Raw genomic sequence first — 24,058 nt, 5'->3', positions numbered from 1 at the left:
CGTGTCGTCAGCAAACTTGTAGATGGTGTTGGAGTAGTGTGCGGTCACACAGTCGTGGGTAACAGGCAGTACAGGAGGGAAATAAGCACACACCCCTGAGGAGCTCCCATGTTGATGGTCGATGTTGCGGATGTGTTGTTGCCTACCCTTACTGCCTGGAGGCGGCCCGTCAGGATGTCCAAGATCCAGTTGCAGAGGGAGCAGTTCAGTCCCAGGGTCCTGGATTTGGTGATGAACCTGGAGGGGACTATGATGTTGACTGGTGAGCTCTAGTCAATGAATAGCATTCTTACATATGCATCCTTTTGTCCAAGTGGGTGATGGCAGTGTGCTGTGCAATATAGATGGTGTAATCTGTGCATCTGTTGGAGCGGTATGCAAATTGGAGTGTATCCAGGGTGTTTGGGATGATGGTGTTAATGTGAACCATGGCCAGCCTTTCAAAGCATTTCATGGCTATAGATGGCAATAGTGCTATGGGATGATAGTCATTTAGACATTGGCGTTCTTGGGGGACTACGGTGGTCTGGGATAGGTTGAAAATGTAATTGAAGACACTTGCCAGCTGGTCAGCGCATGCTCTTAGTACGTGTCCTGGTATTCTGTCTGGCCCCGCGGCCTTGTTAATGTTAACCTGTTGAAAGGTCTTACACACATCGGCTACAGAAAGCGAGATCACACAATCGTCCGGAACAGCTGGTGCTCTCGTGCATGGTTCAGTGTTGCATGCCGCGAAGCAAGCATAGAATGCTTGTCTAGTAGGCTGACATCGCTAGGAAGCTCGTGGCAGGGTTTACCTTTGTAATCTGTGATAGTTTGCAAGCCCTGCCAAATCCATTGAGCGCCAGAACTAGCAAGGTTTAGTGAATTATCGGAGGTTGTAGCGAGACCGGATTTGTGTCCCACTCCTTGAAAGCGGCAGCTCTAGCCTTTAGCTCAGTGCAGACGTTGCCTGTAATCCATGGCTTCTGGTTGGGGTATGTATGGTAACTGTGGGGATGATGTTGTTGTTGCACTTATTAATGATGCCGGTGACTGATGTGATAAACTCCTCAATGTCATCGGATGAATCCCGGAACATATTCCAGTCTGTAGCTTTGCATTAGCTTCATTGGACAACTTGCTTGTAAGCAGGAGGATAGAGTTATGGTCTTATTCCCCAAAGGGAAGGTGATGGACGGCCTTGTATGTGTTTCTTTGTGTGGAGTAAAAGTGATTTAGAGTTTTGTCGCCTCTAGTTGCAGAGGTGATAAAAATGAGGTAAAAAAAAATTCTGTTTCCCTTCATTAAAATCATCGGCCTTGGGAAACGTTGCCTCTGAATGAGCGTTTTCTTGTTTCTTGTCTATGTCCCTATACAGATTTGTGTATGCGGTCTTAGTGCCCCCATTGGTTCGTGGTGGCAAATAGACAGCTATGAAAAGTATAGATGAAAACTCACTCTGTAAATAGGATGGTCTGCAGCTTATAAATGAGGTATTTTAACTCAGGCGAGTAAAAACATTAGAAATGGTGCACCCGCTGTTCTTAACACAGAGACACACCCCTCCTCCCTTCGTCTTACCCGAGTCTGCCGTCCGGTCTTGACTATGAATAAAAAAACAGTGAGATGTATATTCATGTCCTTGCTCAGCCATGACTCTGAGAAACATAGGATATTACAGTTTTTCAGGTCCCGTTGATAGGATAGTCTGGAACGGAGATCATCCTGTACTACACTGTATCACACTGTCCAAAACACAATTTACACTCAATGTATTTCTCATTCAGTGAAGTCACAGCTATCAGAGAGCAATGCATTTTGGACTGCAGCCTCCTCACTGTTAGTTTGGGTACATGTGGGAACAAGCCTCCTCACTGTTAGTTTGGGTACATGTGGGAACAAGCATCCTCATTGGTGATTTGCAGACAGCAGTATGGCACAATGTTAGGGATTCAGAACTGACTTAAAACTTGGATGTTGTTGGTGCAGGTGTAGCGGAGTTGGTTAGCTTCGTGCAGTTTAGTTAGGGTAATGTTCAGAACGCTAGCCTTTGGAGTGCGAATTGTGTTGTTGACACTAGATCAATTCCAGGGTTGGTTGTACCAGAATAGTCTATATTCCACAGGTTCCAAATTAGACACCAAAGTGATGTGATGGCCTAATGAGAAGATACTATATTTAGCATATGTTTTACTTCTAGTGTGTATGCATGGAAAGAAGTGGGGATAGAATGACCAGTCAATGTGGATGAGCAGATACTGTAATTAGTTGGATGGACCTCCTGGCCTCTTGTTCTCGGTTTCCCTGAGGCCCCTAGGGGCCCTTAACTGGAGCCAACCCATCCATCAAAATGGTGGTTTGAATTTAAATAACTCCCCCACCCGTAATCCCCATCCTCTTATCGGCCTGCTGACTGGATCCTTCACACAAGCCTAGCATTCTCATTGGCCCCCAACAACCACTTCCTCATATTTAATTACCTGACGACAACAACAAAAAAATCTCTCCCAGATTCTAATTGGCCGACAGAGAGGTGTTGCCCCAAGGTTAGGTACCACAATTCCACAGTGCGGATGGTATTGAGAGGAGCCCAAGGACGTATGGATGAATTGCCAGTTAATTGAATGCCGCTTCAGATTACATGGATGGCAGCCCCGGATGAGCAGTGGCCTGATGACAGAGACACAGAACCAGGAAAGAGACGATAGGATCCCATTCCGGCATCGCCCCCTGTAACATCACATATGTACCCACCAACAAATATACTGTAGGTTGTCCAAGTTCATACAGTGTCAGACCTCAGTTCAAATATTACTTGAAATCTTTGAGTGTTGGCTCTTGTCTGCCTGGAGTACCAGGTGGGCGGGGTTTAACAGGTTGGGACTATTCTATGGGTCCATTAAGGCAGGCAAACTCAATCAAGCACAGATCAATTATTTGAAATGATTTTGAGTAGTATTTGAACCCAGGTCTGTACATATGGGCAAGAGGGGAGGGCGAGGTATGGTATTGGTGAACAACATGGTGTTTTGTATTGTAGGAGCAGGGGAAAGTCCTGTTTAGAATAGATTGATTTGTAATTGACAGTGGGAACAAGTTGAGCCTGGCCGCTTGCTGTTTCAGACCGAGATATCGACGGAAAGTAACAACATGGACGCCATGTATACTGAAAATATGTTGAATAATACAACGGGTATCAGTCATTAGCATATTTGGGGTCTCCCGAGTGGCGCAGCGGTCTAAGGCACTGCATCTCAGTGCTAGAGGCGTCACTACAGACACCCTGGTTTGAATCCAGGCTGTATCACAACCGGCTGTGATTGGGAGTCCCATAGGTCAGTGCACAATTGGCCAAGCGTCGTCTGGGTTTGGCCGGTGTAGGCCGTCATTGTAAATAGGAATTTTTGTTAAATAAAGGTTACACGTAAACATATAGAAAACCTTTTAATTTATTATGAGGAGGTTGTTTATGGGGCAAGTACATAGAAATATACAAGGTTCCGTAACATATGAGGTATATGAAAGGGTTCTGGACTCAGTTATCAAAATGGTTAAAACAAATACAAAAGTAAACAAAAACAGATACAACAGAGAGAAAACACCTCTGAATATTCAAGAGCAGGTGTAAACATGTGTAGCATGATGCATCTGAAATGTCAATCATTTGTTTTGTTGGTGTTGACCTGCTGTATCTGCCATTCAGTCTGGTCAGTTGAAGCCTGGGTTGTATTTATCAGACCACAGCATAGCGAAGCATTTCATAGAACATTAGTTTTGTTGGTGTTGACCTGCTGTATCTGCCATTCAGTCTGGTCAGTTGAAGCCTGGGTTGTATTTATCAGACCACAGCATAGTGAAGCATTTCATAGAACATTTGCTTCTTTTTTTTATTGAACAAGTTCAAGTTGTCCCTCCTTTTTTAGTCCTTTTTCTTCCGTTTGGTGGCTAATTTTTACATTTGAGTTATTTAGCAGACATTTTTATCCAGAGCCTTGCTCAAGGGCGCATCAGATTTTTTGACTTTTTTGGCTAGGGGATTCGAACCAGTTGACCTTTCGGTTACTGGCACAACACTCTTAACCGCTAGGCTACCTGACGCCATAATGAATACAACCCATAGACCAACCAGGCAGTCCGGCACCCTGACAGTCGAGGTTCTATGATGTCATCAACACTAGACTCCACTGTTCTCCTCCATGGCCAGCTTCTCATCCCGATCCCCTGCGTTCCTGGGGGGTTTCTCTTGTCCCTCGATAATGACACGCTCACACACGGTGAGTCTGGGTTCGTGTGGCCGTGCCTGGCGCAGGTCACTGGACGCAGTGGTCATCCCCTTAGGATTCTGGGAGGAAGGACATGGTCAAAACACTGAAGAGAAACCACAATACCCACATTCATGCACACACCCACAGACACACACACACACAGATATTAAAATATATACACATACACCTCCTCCCACCCACCCCTAAACCAAGACATCTATGAGTAGACACCCAGTAAGTGCCTGGTGGGTGATGATGGAGTGATGGTAGGTGAGGTATAGACACTCACCCTCCACAGACACAGCAGAATGTAGACAGGGATACACATCAGCGGGGTGAGGATGAGGAGAGAGGCCACTCGGGAGGCCCAGGGCTCAGGTGCGTACTCTAGATTTAGATTGGTTGATGAACTGGTCAGTGTGTCATACACCAGGGTGATCTGAGGAGAACCAGGAAGAGGTGGAGATGAAGGTTAGCCTTGGATACTGCCGACGTAAACCTGATTCCCACTATAGGGCCAGCCCGAACTGTACTGTGCTGGCTGGGATATTTTATTTTCACATTGTGCTTTCCAGGCCATTCCAGTACAGCTCGGCTTAGTTTGGCTCGGTATTGTGAAAAGGGTATTAGAAAGATAGTGATCAACAAATGTCATTTGTGGATAGAAGGAATACATAGGTGTTTTAATGCAAAGTTAGAAGGAAGAGGGAGGGAGAGAGAGACCACGAGGGAGAGAGAGACCACCAGGGAGAGACAGACCACGAGGGAGAGAGAGACCACAAGGGAGACCAAGGGAGAGAGAGATCACGAGGGAGAGACAGACCACGAGGGAGAGAGAGACCACGAGGGAGAGACAGACAACTAGGGAGAGAGAGACCACCAGGGAGAGAGAGACCACAAGGGAGAGACAGACCACAAGGGAGAGAGAGACCACAAGGGAGAGACAGACCATGAGGGAGAGAGAGACCACGAGGGAGAGACAGACCACGAGGGAGAGACAGACCACAAGGGAGAGAGAGACCATGAGGGAGAGAGAGACCACAAGGGAGTGAGAGACCACGAGGGAGAGAGAGACCACCAGGGAGAGAGAGACCACAAGGGAGAGACAGACCACGAGGGAGAAACAGGAAACATTAAGATAAAGACAGATGCAGAGAGAGAGAGAGAGAGGAGAGAGAGAGAGAGAGAGAAAAAGGTACAGAGAAAGAAAAATAACAAGATGAAAGCAGGAGAGAGATAATGAAGAAAGAGAACATGAGCATAAAGAAAGACGCAGAGAGAAAGATGAAAAGAGAGAGAGAGAGAGGTGACACAGGTGTCTGTCTTACTCACCCCACAGATGAGTGGTGTCACAAACAGCCAGCAGTACTTCAGCACCGAAGGGAAAGGATGGTAGCCTATCATGTCTTCAATGTTGTCAAGGAAACGGTTCGCACCTGCAAAGCCAATCCATCCACACTTTCTTTTTTAGTCGAGATCCATCTCTTCGTCTTGATAGAAACATTCACACACATGGGTCCCCCCTCGATTGACTGAAAACATGCTGAGACACAGTGGTCTACCATGTGTCCCACTTCCCTGGTAATAGAACTTCAATGTAGATGTTACGGTGAATGTATGGAAACACTTATTGTACAGGTATGAACATGTTGTGACTGCTTGTGACTGTCCATTGTAGTACTGGACTAAATAGCATGCCCAATGGACAATATTCCTAAAAATAGCATTTTAGTCCAGAACCAGGCTTCAACTGGGTCCAGGAAACTGGCTCTTAGAGCATAGATTCACTTTAACGATTAGAACAATAACTACAGTAAACTTAGTCGGTACAATCATGTTAGTAGTGACGTCACTCACCGTAGACCCAGGCGACGGCGATGCACTCAAAACATGCAATGAACAGCAGACTGGTCCCACTGGGGCCGTACGAGTCAATCAACTGAAAGAGGACTATCCCATTCTGATGGGAAGGGCAGGAGGACATGGATGTCAGAGGTGAACTTCTGTTCCTATTGCTATTGAAGAGTTTACTAGCATCCGTCTCTCTCTCTCTCTCTCCCTCCATCTCTCTTTTTCTCTGTCTCCCACCCTCTATATAGCTCTCTTACACCACTCTCTCTCTCTCTCTCTCCCTCTATCTCTCTTTTTCTCTGTCTCCCACCCTCTATATAGCTCTCTGTCACCGATCCCTCTCTCCCTCACTCCCTCTCCCTCTCTCTCCCTCTCTCCCTCTCCCTCTCTCCCTCTCCCTCTCTCCCTCTCTCCCTCTCTCCCTCTCTCCTACCTCCGTGATGAGAGGCAGACCCAGTAGGAAGCAGACTACAGCGATGACTAGTACTAAGATCTCTCTCCGGCCAGGCCTCCGCAGTACACCAGGGAACATGTCAGTGATGGATGTGGCCAAGCTCTCTACACACACAAACTTGGAGGGAACACACACAATATGTTCACAACACACACACATGCACAAAGATGTATCCTGTCAACTGAAAACGACACATTACCTGATTTAAGCTTAATAAATTCAATACAACTCTATCAAACACACACACACACACACACACACACACACACACACACACACACACACACACACACACACACACACACACACACACACACACACACACACACACACACACACACACACACACACACACGTCCCTGTATAGTACCTGGCTGTCCAGACCCAGTAAGATAACCATAAGAAAGAAGAGGACGGCCCAGAACTGGGCCCCTGGTAGCAGGGACACGGCTTTGGGATAGGCGATGAAAGCCAGACCAGGTCCTGTGGGAAACAGCCCACACACACACATTCATTTATTCATATTTTCAGGTAAATATCACCGGACTGAAAAATGCATATGGAATTGTTCTGCTGTTGATGTGTTGTCTTAATGCTGTGTGGAGGAGACCAGTTGTGATAGAGGTTTTATGGTGTGGTGCATTGGGCTGAAGGGCCATCTTGTGGCCATTATTGGTTATGACAGTGAGCAGTATCGTAACTATAGCACAGGCTTCTCCATCTCTACTGGGAGATACTGGGAATGCAGGCTCTTGTTCCGCCCCAGCACTAACATACCTATTTCACATCAACTAATTATAGAATTCAGTCTGCACCACAATTTGTTTGATCAAATATGTCTGTGCTGGGCTGGAACAAACACCTGCACACCTAATACATTTTTAGGACCAGAGTTGGAGATCCCAGCTTCACACGATATATAACAGAAATGAAGGAATCGCATTCTATATCAAGGTGTTGACAAACTTGACCTCTGCAGTAAGGAGTGTGACTTTGAAAAAGGGATGAAGACGAGGAAGAGGGGGATGTGGAGGAAAGAGGCCCACCTCCTTTAACGACTTCATTCATGTCCACGTCAAGTGAGTAAGCCATGAATCCCAGTACGGAGAAGACGGCGAATCCAGCAAAGATGCTGGTGGCACTGTTGAGAATGCAGAGTGCCACGCAATCCCTGGAACACAACATGGTGTGTAAAATCACTATCACTCCCTGGAACACAAACAAGGTGTGTAAAATCACTATCACTCCCTGGAACACAACAAGGTGTGTAAAATCACTATCACTCCCTGGAACACAACAGGGTGTGTAAAATCACTATCACTCCCTGGAACACAACAAGGTGTGTAAAATCACTATCACTCCCTGGAACACAACAAGGTGAGTAAAATCACTATCACTCCCTGGAACACAACAAGGTGTGTAAAATCACTATCACTCCCTGGAACACAACAAGGTGTATAAAATCACTATCACTCCCTGGAACACAACAAGGTGTGTAAAATCACTATCAATCCCTGGAACACAACAAGGTGTGTAAAATCACTATCACTCCCTGGAACACAACAAGGTGTGTAAAATCACTATCACTCCCTGGAACACAATATGGTGAGTAAAATCACTATCACTCCCTGTAACACAACAAGGTGAGTAAAATCACTATCACTCCCTGGAACACAACAAGGTGTGTAGAATCACTATCACTCCCTGGAACACAACAAGGTGTGTAAAATCACTATCACTCCCTGGAACACAACAAGGTGTGTAAAATCACTATCAATCCCTGGAACACAACAAGGTGTGTAAAATCACTATCACTCCCTGGAACACAACAAGGTGTGTAAAATCACTATCACTCCCTTGAACACAACATGGTGTGTAAAATCACTATCACTCTCTGGAACACAACAAGGTGTGTAAAATCACTATCACTCCTTGGAACACAACAAGGTGTGTAAAATCACTATCAATCCCTGGAACACAACAAGGTGTGTAAAATCACTATCACTCCCTGGAACACAACAAGGTGTGTAAAATCACTATCACTCCCTGGAACACAACAAGGTGAGTAAAATCACTATCACTCCCTGGAACACAACAAGGTAGTTAAAATCACTATCACTCCCTGGAACACAACAAGGTAGTTAAAATCACTATCACTCCCTGGAACACAACAAGGTGAGTAAAATCACTATCACTCCCTGGAACACAACAAGGTGTGTAAAATCACTATCACTCCCTGGAACACAACAGGGTGAGTAAAATCACTATCACTCCCTGGAACACAACAAGGTGTGTAAAATCACTATCACTCCCTGGAATACAACAAGGTGTGTAAAATCACTATCACTCCCTGGAACACAACAAGGTAGTTAAAATCACTATCACTCCCTGGAACACAACAAGGTGTGTAAAATCACTATCACTCCCTGGAACACAACAAGGTAGTTAAAATCACTATCACTCCCTGGAACACAACAAGGTGAGTAAAATCACTATCACTCCCTGGAACACAACAAGGTGTGTAAAATCACTATCACTCCTTGGAACACACAAGGTGTGTAAAATCACTATCACTCCCTGGAACACAACAAGGTGTGTAAAATCACTATCACTCACTGGAACACAACAAGGTGTGTAAAATCACTATCACTCCCTGGAACACAACAAGGTGTGTAAAATCACTATCACTCCCTGGAACACAACAAGGTGTGTAAAATCACTATCACTCCCTGGAACACAACAAGGTGTGTAAAATCACTATCACTCCCTGGAACACAACAAGGTGTGTAAAATCACTATCACTCCCTGGAACACAACAAGGTGAGTAAAATCACTATCACTCCCTGGAACACACAAGGTGTGTAAAATCACTATCACTCCCTGGAACACAACAAGGTGTGTAAAATCACTATCACTCCCTGGAACACAACAAGGTGAGTAAAATCACTATCACTCCCTGGAACACAACAAGGTGTGTAAAATCACTATCACTCCCTGGAACACAACAAGGTGTGTAAAATCACTATCACTCCCTGGAACACAACAAGGTGAGTAAAATCACTATCACTCCCTGGAACACAACAAGGTGTGTAAAATCACTATCACTCCCTGGAACACAACAAGGTGTGTAAAATCACTATCACACCCTGGAACACACAAGGTGTGTAAAATCACTATCACTCCCTGGAACACAACATGGTGTGTAAAATGTGTTTGCTTATGCGACCTCACAGGAGGGTACTGTACATAAGAACAATAAACACATAATCAATTACACTTACCAGTGTCCTTTTAGCTGTAGTTAGTTCAAACTAAACACGTGAAGGTATTTCAGGTGCTCTTGACTTAGCGTGGAGTTTGCACATTTGGGACCATTCCATTGGTTCTATTGTACACAGCAAACTATATCAAGCATAGCTCAAGTGTTGAAAAACATGTGACATAATGATGTGTTTGACCCAGGTCTATATGATCCAATTCAAATAACGCCAAGAGGGACCTAGCATGCTACTCTAAATCAATGTGAGAGGATACCGTTTGGAAAGAAAAGAGATGTGCACGTTTTCACTTTTGGGACTATTCCATTGGTTCCTTTCGTAAAGCGAAAACTAAATCAAGCACAGTTGACATATTTGAAAATGTTTTAGTTTTTATGTGACGATTCAAATCGAGTTTTGAAGGGGAAGCTGTGTGCAGTGGTGTGTCACACTGACTTGTAACAGTTGTTGTTGTACTTGTTGTAGCTGCCCAGAGAGGTGAGGACCCCCTGACATACAGCGTAGGAGAAAAACACCTGGGTCCCTGCGTCACGCCACACCTAGAGAAAGAGGGGGAGAGGGATGGAGTTAGAGAGAGTGAGAGGGGTGGATGGAGGGAGGGGGATGGATGGATGGAGGAAGGGAGGCGAGAGAGAGAGAGAGAGAGAGGGTAGGAGAAAGAATGGGAGGTATGGAGGAAGGGCGAAGAGAGATGGAGGCAAGGAGAGAGAGGGAGAAGGAGAGAGAGGGGGAGGCAAGGAGTGAAAGACAGGGGGAGGGATAGAGGGAGGAGAGAGGAGAGGGAAGGAGGGAGGTAGAAAAGAGAGTGAGAGGGATGGAGATAGGGAGAAGAGAAAGAGAGAATGAGGGGGGCAGAGTATGGGAAGAAAGAATATCTATTTTACTGTCACATGTTCAGCTACTTTCACTCATTAAAGTAAACAAAAAACGGTCAGAACCATGTGGTTTTCATCAAATACATTCATGTAGACCCATAAAACATTGGATACATTTCTCTGTCAAAGCTGACAACAATCAACTACAACGTGTGTAACATCAGGTTTGTCTAGGGCCAATAATCTGGGCTCTCTACTGTCTTTCTCAGGCCAACATCCATCTGTGTGTCCGTTCATGTGCGTGTTTGTGTGTATGTATGGCTGCCTGTGTCTGCTTGCACTTCCTATGTGTGTGTGTTGACAACATCAACCCTCTCAGCAGACCCTCAGCAGACCCACTCATAGCAGCATCTGGTTAGTGTTAGCAGGAGGGCGATAGGGCCTGGGAGGCCTGCAGTCTGCCCCATAACAAAGTCCATTATCCATCCCAGCATAATCCACATACTACCACAACCAGCTGGGATGGGCCCCTTCATTTATCTTCTCTCTGTCTATACACAGACCCCTTAAACTCCTCTCTCTGTCTATACACAGACCCCTTAAGCTCTTCTCTCTGTCTATACACAGACCCCTAAAGCTCTTCTCTCTGTCTATACACAGACCCCTTAAGCTCTTCTCTCTGTCTATACACAGACCCCTAAAGCTCTTCTCTCTGTCTATACACAGACCCCTTAAGCTCTTCTCTCTGTCTATACACAGACCCCTTAAGCTCTTCTCTCTGTCTATACACAGACCCCTTAAGCTCTTCTCTCTGTCTATACACAGACCCCTTAAGCTCTTCTCTCTGTCTATACACAGACCCCTAAAGCTCTTCTCTCTGTCTATACACAGACCCCTTAAGCTCTTCTCTCTGTCTATACACAGACCCCTAAAGCTCTTCTCTCTGTCTATACACAGACCCCTTAAGCTCTTCTCTCTGTCTATACACAGACCCCTTAAGCTCTTCTCTCTGTCTATACACAGACCCCTTAAGCTCTTCTATCTGTCTATACACAGACCCCTTAAGCTCTTCTCTCTGTCTATACACAGAGCCCTAAACCTCTTCTCTCTGTCTATACACAGACCCCTTAAGCTCTTCTCTCTGTTTATACACAGACCTCTAAACCTCTTCTCTCTGTTTATACACAGACCTCTAAACCTCTTCTCTCTGTTTATACACAGACCTCTAAACCTCTTCTCTCTGTTATACACAGACCTCTAAACCTCTTCTCTCTGTTATACACAGAGCCCTAAAACTCTTCTCTCTGTTTATACACAGAGCCCTAAACCTCTTCTCTCTGTTTATACACAGAGCCCTAAACCTCTTCTCTCTGTTTATACACTGAGCCCTAAATCTCTTCTCTCTGTTTATACACAGAGCCCTAAACCTCTTCTCTCTGTTTATACACAGAGCCCTAAACCTCTTCTCTCTGTTTATACACAGAGCCCTAAACCTCTTCTCTCTGTTTATACACAGACCTCTAAACTAATACACCACCCTCACTCCAGACTTATTCCCCAAATCCAAAATAAAACACATGGCATGCAGTCGAACACACATTTTCTCCCTGGTCTGTTCTTCAGCTGTGTCGGGACACAGAGTTACATAACCAATCATCACCCGAACCCTGAAGTGTATTCATTTGGCCACCGTTCCAGTCGAAGTAACTGGGGATTCCCACGCCAGCGCCCCCGTCCTCCTCTCAATCCTCCCCCAGGTCTCTAATTGCTTTAGCAACTTTTCTCACACCCTACACCTATGAACTTAAAGATGTTAGGTTTGTGACTATCCTTTTGTCCGCACATGATATGACACATCTGTCTTGGCGTATGTTTGCTGGGATACCTGGAAAGATGATGTTATACAGTAATTTAGTTCTTTGAGAATCAGTGTTTTAGCCATAAGGTTAATTAACATAATATTATTCACCCTCCCCCAATGTTGACGTCCTGCTCTCTCTACGGAAAAACAGCACGTTTCCGTTTAAAATAGACTGGTTGAAATATGATACAAAGAAACAAACTCACAACAGTTCATGACACTTCCCAAATACCCAGCAGGCTTCATTTGTCGCGGTTTGCCCCCTTTTTGAGCCTACTCCTGATCCAACGAGCCCCACACAACAGGAAGCAAAATTGGAGGATAGTTGACCCCTGAAACGAGGCTTGACCTCTCCAGGGACCGCTACACCGGACCCCAGAAGGCATCAGGTCACATGCCATGTTGTACTAAGGTCAAAGGTAATCCATACCAAAGAATGTCTCTTTTATGGGACTCTCTGGCACCTAAAGAAATCGTCTGAATGCCTGAGTGTTTGACCGTTGCCATTGACGTTCAGTCATTGGACTACGACCAAAGAGTATCTTAAATTAATTAGTGGGGAAAATAAAAAACTGACCCAAGATCAGCGTATAGGGGCAACTTCATCCTGATCCGGGAGGATGGTGTTTTTGTTACTGTGTGTTGATGTTATGGTGTGTTCGGGTTACTGTTTAACTCTAAAGGTCTTGGTTTGCTTTTCTTGCTAAGATCCCAGTTCCACTTTGGGATTGTGAGCAGAGAAAGAGAGAGAGAAAATGCTAGAGAACATATTTCCTCTGTACTAGCATCTTCACTCCCTACTACCATCTTTATTCCCTACTACCATCTTTATTCCCTACTACCATCTTTCCTCTCTACTACCATATTTCCTCCCTACTACCATCTTTATTCCCTACTACCATCTTTATTCCCTACTACCATCTTTCCTCTCTACTACCATCTTTCCTCCCTACTACCATCTTTATTCCCTACTACCATCTTTATTCCCTACTACCATCTTTCCTCCCTACTACCATCTTTCCTCCCTACTACCATCTTTATTCCCTACTACCATCTTTCCTCTCTACTACCATCTTTCCTCCCTACTACCATCTTTCCTCTCTACTACCATCTTTATTCCCTACTACCATCTTTATTCCCTACTACCATCTTTCCTCCCTACTACCATCTTTCCTTCCTACTACCATCTTTCCTCTCTACTACCATCTTTCCTCTCTACTACCATCTTTATTCCCTACTACCATCTGTATTCCCTGCTACCATCTTTATTCCCTGCTACCATCTTTATTCCCTACTACCATCTTTATTCCCTACTACCATCTTTATTCCCTACTACCATCTTTATTCCCTACTACCATCTTTCCTCCCTACTACCATCTTTATTCCCTACTACCATCTTTATTCCCTACTACCATCTTTATTCCCTACTACCATCTTTATTCCCTACTACCATCTTTATTCCCTACTACCATATTTCCTCTCTACTACCATCTTTATTCCCTACTACCATCTTTATTCCCTACTACCATCTTTCCTCCCTACTACCATCTTTATTCCCTACTACCATCTTTATTCCCTACTACCATCTTTATTCCCTACTACCATCTTTCCTCTCTACTACCATCTTTATTCCCTACTACCATCTTTATTCCCTACTACCATCTTTCCTCTCTACTACCATCTTTATTCCCTACTACCATCTTTATTCCCTACTAGCATCTTCCCTCTCTACTACCATCTTTATTCCCTACTACCATCTTTATTCCCTACTACCATCTTTATTCCCTACTACCATCTTTATTCCCTACTACCATCTTTATTCCCTACTACCATCTGTATTCCCTACTACCATCTTTATTCCCTACTACCATCTTTCCTCTCTACTACCATCTTTCCTCCCTACTACCATCTTTCCTCTCTACTACCATCTTTATTCCCTACTACCATCTTTATTCCCTACTACCATCTTTCCTCTCTACTACCATCTTTCCTCCCTACTACCATCTTTCCTCTCTACTACCATCTTTCCTCTCTACTACCATCTTTATTCCCTACTACCATCTTCACTCCCTACTACCATCTTTATTCCCTACTACCATCTTTATTCCCTACTACCATCTTTATTCCCTACTACCATCTTTCCTCTCTACTACCATCTTTCCTCCCTACTACCATCTTTCCTCTCTACTACCATCTTTCCTCCCTACTACCATATTCCCTCTCTACTACCATCTTTATTCCCTACTACCATCTTTATTCCCTACTACCATCTTTCCTCCCTACTACCATCTTTCCTCTCTACTACCATCTTTATTCCCTACTACCATCTTCCCTCTCTACTACCATCTTTATTCCCTACTACCATCTTTCCTCCCTACTACCATCTTTCCTCCCTACTACCATCTTTCCTCTCTACTACCATCTTTCCTCCCTACTACCATCTTCCCTCTCTACTACCATCTTTATTCCCTACTACCATCTTCACTCCCTACTACCATCTTTATTCCCTACTACCATCTTTATTCCCTACTACCATCTTTATTCCCTACTACCATCTTTATTCCCTACTACCATCTTTCCTCTCTACTACCATCTTTCCTCCCTACTACCATCTTTCCTCTCTACTACCATCTTTCCTCCCTACTACCATCTTCCCTCTCTACTACCATCTTTATTCCCTACTACCATCTTTATTCCCTACTACCATCTTTCCTCCCTACTACCATCTTTCCTCTCTACTACCATCTTTCCTCTCTACTACCATCTTTCCTCCCTACTACCATCTTTCCTCCCTACTACCATCTTTCCTCCCTACTACCATATTTCCTCTCTACTACCATCTTCCCTCCCTACTAGCATCTTCACTCCCTACTATCATCTTTCCTCTCTACTACCATCTTCCCTCCCTACTACCATCTTTCCTCCCTACTACCATCTTCCCTCTCTACTAACATCTTCCCTCTCTACTACCATCTTTCCTCTCTACTACCATCTTTCCTCTCTACTACCATCTTTCCTCCCTACTACCATCTTCCCTCTCTACTACCATATTTCCTCTCTACTACCATCTTCCCTCCCTACTAGCATCTTCACTCCCTACTACCATCTTTCCTCTCTACTACCATCTTTCCTCCCTACTACCATCTTTCCTCTCTACTACCATCTTTCCTCCCTGCTACCATATTTCCTCTCTACTACCATCTTTCCTCCCTACTACCATCTTTCCTCTCTACTACTATCTTTCCTCTCTACTACCATCTTTCCTCCCTACTACCATCTTTCCTCCCTACTACCATCTTTCCTCCCTACTACCATCTTTCCTCTCTACTAGCATCTTCACTCCCTACTACCATCTTTCCTCCCTACTACCATCTTTCCTCCCTACTACCATCTTTCCTCTCTACTAGCATCTTCACTCCCTACTACCATCTTTCCTCCCTACTACCATCTTTCCTCTCTACTACCATCTTTCCTCCCTACTACCATCTTTCCTCCCTACTACCATCTTTCCTCCCTACTACCATCTTTCCTCCCCACTACCATCTTTCCTCCCTACTACCATCCCTGTCCCATCAGTCTTACCCCAGGTTCCAAGATCTTGTCCATTTGAGGCCAGAGATAGTACTTTATGCCCTCTCCAGCCCCAGGTAGAGTCACACCTCGGATAAACAGGATGAAGAGCATCAGGTAGGGGAACGTTGCTGTGAAGTACACCACCTGTGGTCACAAATGAAGATACACTTGAACACACAGACACACACACACACACAGACACACACACACACACACAGACACACAGACACACACACACACACACACACACACACACACACACACACACACACACACACACACACACACACACACGAAGAGATTGTACAGACAGAAACAGGGAGGTACTACCTGGACTTGGCCAAGAAGAAACACTCATTTTAGTTTTCCCTTGCAGAACATTTTGGTGTGGTGTGCCCTAATGAATTTGATCCTGTTGTTTTGGTCTGTATGGGAGGCTGCCAGCTCACCTTGCCTGTAGATTTGACTCCCTTCCAGATGCAGAAGTAGCAGATGATCCAGGCCAGCAGCAGACAGAGAGCCAGGTCCCAATGTACAGCACCCAGAGACACATGATCTGACGTCCTCAACACCCGACGACTGGGGAACAACACACACACACACATATGTAAGGACGCATGCACACACACACACACACACGAATGCACACACACACACACACACACACACACACACACACACACACACACACACACACATACACATACACACACACACACACACACACACACACACACACACACCAGGCTGGTCAGTAAGACGTTTAGACCATGGTGCCACGGCAGTTCACAAATGTTTAGCAACACGGGAGAGTATGATGATGATGAATGGAAAAAACGCTTTTTATTTCATTATCATATAGTTTTATGCTTTCCCCAAACCATAACCCTAACCTTAACCATTTGGAATGAATACCTAAACTTAACCCTTTTAGTTGTTTCTGTTTTAACCTAGTAACCATGCAGAATTAACCCACTCATCAAATTACGTCAAATCCCAATACCATGACCCTCTATGTACTACATACCATCTTAGACATGGTGTTTTATTTCAGAGATCCTCTCCCTACACAAATCTAACCTAAACAAATTCACAGCGACAGCCGACCCGACAGAAAGACACGTGTTCTTTTTCCAACTTTATAGTCTCCATATGGAGCCTCTGCACGAATACAGAGACAAAATAGCATCGGCATGATAGATACAGATGTTCCATTTTCCCCAGTTTAGTTCAGAGGGTTTTAGTTTAGGCTTTGAACCCCAAAGAAAGGACACATATTGTTCTCATTTAGAAGAAAACGCTTTAGAGTGCTGTTTTCAGCCCATTTCCCAATCCTGCACCACCCGGAAACACCATCAGGAATGTATCATGTGGGAAGAACCATGGCCTATTACGAAATCACCAGACTAGTCTGACACAACAACAACACTGAATTTGAACACAAAATAATCCTTATCGAGCACTCTAATTGGTTGTTTTATGGTTCCCTCCAGGCTGTAATTGGCTAATTTCCCTTACCCGGTGTTCTACTGGGCTGTTGGGCCGTTGGGTGGGCCCTATATTGTCTGTCAGCATGACTCATCATCATCACTATCAGTATGTGTGTGTGCGTGTGTGTGCGTGTGTATTTCAGAAGTTATGATTGGTTTCAAACTTACGCCCAAAACTCCTCCTCGGGAGACGTGATCTTCATGGTTTCATTACTGAAAGAGAAAGAGGGGGGTAAACCAATAAAAAGCAAAGAGAAATAGCAAAATGAACCACAAGACAGTAATCTCAATGTCTGCATGACTGCACCTCATCAACACCCAGTGTATCTTCATCAACACCCAGTGTATCTGATATCTTCAAAGTACAATAAGGAGGCCTACCTCAACATATTGTAGTCATTATATTCAGTCTGGTTGTGAAGGAAGGACCAGTCTGAGTCCAACTGGGAGAGGTGTGGGTTCAACAACATGGAACTCAAATTATGACAGTTCTCTGTGAGAATGTTAGAGAGAGAAAAAGAGAAAGAGAGAGAGAGAGAGAGAGAGAGAGAGAGAGAGAGAGAGAGAGAGAAGAGAGAGAGAGAGAGAGAGAGAGAGAGAGAGACAGAGAGAGAGAGAGAGAGAGAGAGAGAGAGAGAGAGAGAGAGAGAGAGAAAGAGAAAGAGAGAGAGAGAGAGATAATTAGTGAGTGAGTTTGAGTAAGTAAGTATGTGCACATGCATACGTGCACGTGTGTCTATGTCTACGTGTGTGTCTGTGTCTGTGTTCAGTTCTTGTACCAGTATTCCACTCATTGTCACAGGTAGACCAGGGCAGTGGATTCCTGAAGGAGTTGAATAGGTAGAACAGACCCCAGGCTAGCACCACTATGTAATAGATGTTCAAGTACGCCACAATCACTTGGGATGCAATTCCCACTCCTATAGACGGAAAAGCAAAGGCAGGTTAACATTTGATAAGGTGACTGTTCTTTAAATAACTTAGTAACTTAGCACAGTGTTCAAAGCATGGATCTGGAGAACTACAGGGCGTGCAGGCTTTTGGTTCAGCCAAGCACTACAATAACAAAATAAACAAACGTGTCATTGAGACTTTGTTAAGTTGAATCGGGAGTGTTAGTACTGGGCTGGAACAAAAGCCTGCTTAATACCTAGCAAATTACAGTTAGATATAGAAAATGTGAAATGTATTTGTTTTCAATCAATGTATTTGTATACAGCAGCATCTCATGGGTTTAGCCTGAAACAACACATTTGAATCCCTGTTTTAACTAGCATAAGGCCCAATTCCCTGACACAAATAATGGATAGTCCTGCACTAAAAAGCCATTTTAACGGTTATGGAATCAAAAATGTCATCTACGTAATCCCCAAAAGTAATTACTATCATGAACTATAACTAGTAATGCTGCATACTCCAAGAAAGGTTACAATCTCACCTTTCTGGCAAGAATAGTTATACATTGCTGAGGTGTCGTCCCTTTTGAAGATACAAGCTGAAGTACACAGTAGAAATATCATGAAAATATGAAAATACGAAATATTTTATATTGTGTATTTCCTATTCAATAGAACTGTATATGAATATGGCTTGAAATGATACACGTTTTCGAAATATAATATAATCAAATTATACAACAACTAACTATAAGATTTCACCTTCGTTATAACTGTAAAATACATATTCGTATGTTGAGTGTTAGAGAAAATGTGAATATTTTCTAAAGGTCTCTCTTGATCAAAACGTCTACCCCCATCGCTGTGAACGTCTCACTGAGCTCGTTTGGAACTTGCCTTTCATCTCATATCAATCTTGTACGTCTGTTACAAGCAGAAAGGGTTTTTTGTTTAAAATGTATGAATTATTTTAATTTCCTGTCAATAAATCGATCTCTGAATGTGGTACAGCGACGAAACCCCTCTCTCCTGCTGCGCTACGATGTAAGGACTCCAGGCATATGTGTTGTTAGTGGCTGTGATGTAGGGTTCAGCCTGGAGTTGATGGACAGTCAGAAGAGCGAATAAAATGGTAGGAGGGACACCCCACATATACTCTTGTGTCCGTGAGATTCAGGGCTACTGCTCAATGCAAGCCATTTCAGCCTATGGTGTCCACAGATACATTTATCAGTGAAAATGTCAGTCGGAAACGATACCAGAACCACGCAGGTCCCCAAAACAGGGGACTTGACATCTATTAATAAAGAAGACTGCTACAAGCTCTCACAGTCTCACGTCAAACGTCAAATTTCGAAGCTGTTCCAAACGTCACATTTTTAAGTGTTTAAGGTTAAGTTTAGGCATTAACTCTGTATTTTTAAGGTTAGGCATTAACTCCCGAATACTTAAGGTAAGGGTTAAGGTTTGCGTTACACTTAAAACAAAAATATCAAAAACCACTTTCTTTCTGGATTCGAACATGTTACTTTTGGAACCAAAGGCAGATGCCTACGCCCATCCACAACGCCCTAGCAAAACTAGCAAAACCAGCAAAACCGAAACCTACTTAAAGGTAACAGCTCTCACTGTTGCCCCTAGTGGCTGGTTTCTACATCATCTCCCGTCGTCCTCAGACATGGATGGATGTCGATTACTGACTTGTATCATGGGTGTCCTGACTGGAAGATTCCCCATAGGCTATATCTGTGTCTGGGGAACTGGCCCATTATGTAATAATGTAAGGAGCAGACAGAGTGATCACCTTCGAACATGGGACATATCTTCCTCCAGGCTGTGACCCCGCCCTCGCTGGTGTATTGGCCCAATGCCGTCTCCAGGAAGAACACAGGGATACCACAGAAGAAGAGGAAGACAAAGTACGGGATGAAGAAGACACCTGTGGAGGGTTAGAAACACCAGTGAAGAAGAGTGTTTACTGTGTGAAAGGTGTGTTACTATGGTAAATGGTCAAATAGAACAGCAGGAAGGATACAAAGATAAAGCCATTGAGATGAATGACAAAACATTTTGTGTGAATAGACCAAGGAAATGCTTATTGACATTTCAGTTGTGTGATGATGCGGTATTGCTGTATAGTAGTTAGAACATGTTCTTTCGCTACGAGTCCATGAAAAGAGTTGATAGCTGAATAGATATCCTTCATAAGGAAATGAATTAACTTTCCAGTGGATACAGAGAGCCTTTGAGGCGGCACAAAAGCAATCGCAGGCCTGGTATACTTTTTTTTTTTTTAGGATGCATACATCTTTTGTTGCTCACAGAATATTAGAGGTGAAGCTCCGCCCACAGGGTTAGCGGACACAAGAGTCAACTCCCTCGGGAAACATCTTTCTTATCTCTCTCTCTCTTTCTTCTCTCTCTCTTTCTCTCAATACAATAAAAAAAAACGTGAACAGTAAATATTACACTCACACAAGTTCCAAAAGAATAAAGACATTTCAAATGTCCTATTATGTCTATACAGTATACAGTGTTGTAATGATGTGCAAATAGTTCAAGTCAAAAAGGGAGGAAATAAATAAGCAACATAAATATGGGTTGTATTACAATGGCATTTGTTCTTCACTGGTTGCTCTTTTCTTGTGGCAACAGGTCACAAATCTTGCTGCTGTGATGCACACTGTGGTATTTCACCCAATAGATATGGGAGTCAAAATGTTATTTGTTTTTCGTATTCTTTGTGAGTCTGTGAGGTCTGAGGGAAATATTTCTCTCTAATATGGTCACATATTTGGCAGGAGGTTAGGAACTGCAGCTCAGTTTCCACCTCATTTTGTGGGCAGTGTGAACACAGCCTATCTTCTCTTGAGATCCATGTCTGCCTACGGCGACCTTTCTCAATAGCAAGGCTATGCTCACTGAGTCTGTACATAGTAAAAGCTTTCCTTAATTTTAGGTCAGTCACAGTGGTCACGTATTCTGCCACTGTGTACTCTTTGTTTAGAGCCAAATAGCATTCTAGTTTGCTCCCTTTTTTGTTAATTCTTTCCAATGTGTCAGGTAATTATCTTTTTGTTTTTTCATGATTTGTTTGGGTCTAATTGTGTTGCTGTCCTGGGGCTCTGTGGGGTCTGTTTGTGTTTGTGAACAGAGCCCCAGGACCAGCTTGCTTAGGGGACTCTTCTCCAGGTTAATCTAATCCCTCTATCTCTCACTTTCTTTCTCTCTCTCTCTGTCTCTCTCTCTCACACACTCTCTCTCATTCTCTGATGTTCACTTACTCTCTCACACACTCTCACATACTCTGATGTTCAATTACTCTCTCACACACTCTCTCTCATTCTCTGATGTTCAATTACTCTCTCACACCAACACACTAGCTGTCTTTCTTTCTTTCTTTCGTTAGATGGGGAGGTGCTGGTTTACTTACCTCCTCCGTTCTTGTAGCACAGATAAGGGAAGCGCCATACGTTGCCCAGGCCAATGATCTCACCAGCCATGGAGAGCAGGAATTCAGTCTTGTTGGCCCACTTGCCCCTCTCCTGCTGAACCGCATCTTCGGGGCTCTGTTTCTGGGCCTCTGAGTCCACTGGTCCTCCTGGAGTGGTCCCTCCAACCATCTCCTCTTCCATGTTCACTCACTTTCTCTTAAATTCAAAATGCTTTATTGGCAGGACATTTTGTAGATATTGCCAAAGCTCTCTCTTTCTCTCTCACGCTCTTTCTTACTCTCACGCATGAACTAACACATATTTTCTTTCTTTCTTTCTCTCTCTCTCTCTCTCGCTCTCTCTCTCTCTCTCTCTCTCTCTCTCTCTCTCTCTCTCTCTCTCTGTCTCACACACACACTCCTCCCGTCTCTCTCTTTCCTACGCTCTCCCTCTCATTGTTAAATCGGGTGCGGACTCCGTGTTTACATCTTCTGTTACTCAGAGGCTCTCTTCAACACAATATGTCCCAATCAAGACAGATTAAGTATTTGTTCTGTTAGAGAGCCTGAGGCTTTATCCTAATGCAGACATTCTACTCCTCCTAGGATACTAACATTTATGACTAGGCTATTTGTTTGCTTAGTTATGCAGTCAGTCATAGCCTATCTGCACAAATGTATGAAAAACAAGATAATAATTGATTGTTTTAGATATCCACAAGACATTGAAGTTGAGGTTTTTTTCTCCCATTAAGCAGATTTCCTCCATGGATTATGTGCAGTAATGTACAATACAGCAATGCAATGCAATACAATCATGCAGATGCAGACCTATAGGCTGTTTAGCTTGAACTTGTATTTAGGCATATGCTAAAATCCAAAAGTTTATTTGTTTGAGAAAAAGGATTCCTGCATGCAAGAAGAAAAAAGTGAGTAAGCACTATCATTTCTGTGAATCCTCCATGTGTTAAGCACAATCATTCAATTATGCATTCAAAATGTATCTTACAACTCACCCACTATTTTAATGCAATAGATCCTGCTTTTCCACACAGCTGGTAGGAGTCAATGAAGCAGTTCCTTTGGCTGCACAGATAGAGGGTCTTTGGAAAGAATGTTGAAGTGGGAGTAGGGGCGTGTCTACAAACTCCAAAGCCTTCACATGGAATTGAACTGAACCAGGATGCTAGCCTATAACAGCTATGTAGAATGATACAGTAAAACAGCCTACCATTGTGGAGGGCCATTGTATATGTGGAAAAGAGTTGACATGTCCACCAGTTTAACAAAAAATGTATTCAACTAAATCATTTAAATTAAATGAAAGAAAACACGAAACTTTTTGATTATTTGTTTTGCATTTGGCTATCCTATCCTATTTCATAATGTGTTGAATAACAAAGAATAAGGTAGAGACAATTTATTTCAATCCCTCAGTCAGACTCGCTGGAATGTCTGGAATTGTCATAGTAAGGGCTGATGATTGTTTGTGATAGGCCTAAAGTAAATACAATTGCTCTTCAAATAGCACCATCAGAACATAAGTCATTTAGATCTGTTTATTCCATACATTAATTCACCTGTTGTGCACTTTCTTCATAATGTTTTTTTTTTAATTGCCTGGCAGGGAGCGACTGTTCATACTGTATATGGTGCTTTCAAGACGAATGGGAATCGGAAAAATAATAGGTAACATCATGACGTAGGTGATCTTCGTGTCAGAAAGTGGGAGCTCTAGAAAGAGGTCAGAGTTGCCGACATGGGGTGCGTTAGTAAATTCCCTCTTGGCGTTTGTAAATTCCAAGCATTGTCAGATTGTCCATTCATAAATTCAGAGCGTTTGCTCTCGGAGCGTTCAGAGCGCACACTGGACGCTCTGGCCGAGGAGTAGGGTTGATCCAAGCGTTCTGACCTCACAACGGCAGTCAAGCACCCAAGCTAACTGGCTAAAGTTAGCTAGCATGCTAGCTACTTACAGACATAAACGAGAGAACACCTCACTCTGACCATTTTTCTTGCTCTTTAGCCGAGCTGGTTAGGCCGTTTTCATGTTATCCAGAGCGTTGGTGACTGTAACTGTGCTGCTGGCAACAATTTAACTACGCGTTTTTTTTGCCAAGGTTTACTGAAACGGCATATTCAACAGGGTGTTGAGCGTTA

The 24,058-nt window shown here is 43.7% G+C and overlaps 1 protein-coding gene across 1 annotated transcript; it reads right to left on the bottom strand.

The window, feature by feature from the left end:
- Positions 1-3,759: 3,759 nt before the first annotated feature.
- Positions 3,760-23,014, bottom strand: LOC110499854 (sodium- and chloride-dependent GABA transporter 2). The gene is made up of 16 exons (XM_036945036.1): positions 22,915-23,014; positions 21,899-22,115; positions 20,270-20,404; positions 18,349-18,489; positions 17,951-18,062; positions 17,738-17,782; positions 16,529-16,658; positions 16,089-16,223; positions 10,266-10,369; positions 7,599-7,723; positions 6,923-7,035; positions 6,532-6,669; positions 6,105-6,207; positions 5,580-5,683; positions 4,531-4,686; positions 3,760-4,315 (listed from the first exon to the last, which is right to left on the bottom strand). The coding sequence occupies exons 2-16, from the start codon at positions 22,098-22,100 to the stop codon at positions 4,157-4,159; spliced, it is 1,902 nt and encodes a 633-aa protein (XP_036800931.1). The 5' UTR covers positions 22,101-22,115; positions 22,915-23,014; the 3' UTR covers positions 3,760-4,156.
- Between the last annotated feature and the right edge of the window lie 1,044 nt (positions 23,015-24,058).

Source organism: Oncorhynchus mykiss, chromosome 15, assembly GCF_013265735.2.
Source record: "Oncorhynchus mykiss isolate Arlee chromosome 15, USDA_OmykA_1.1, whole genome shotgun sequence".
Classification (NCBI taxonomy): domain Eukaryota; kingdom Metazoa; phylum Chordata; class Actinopteri; order Salmoniformes; family Salmonidae; genus Oncorhynchus; species Oncorhynchus mykiss.
Note: the sequence above shows the minus strand (reverse complement) of the source record. Positions and strands in the feature narration are given on the sequence as shown.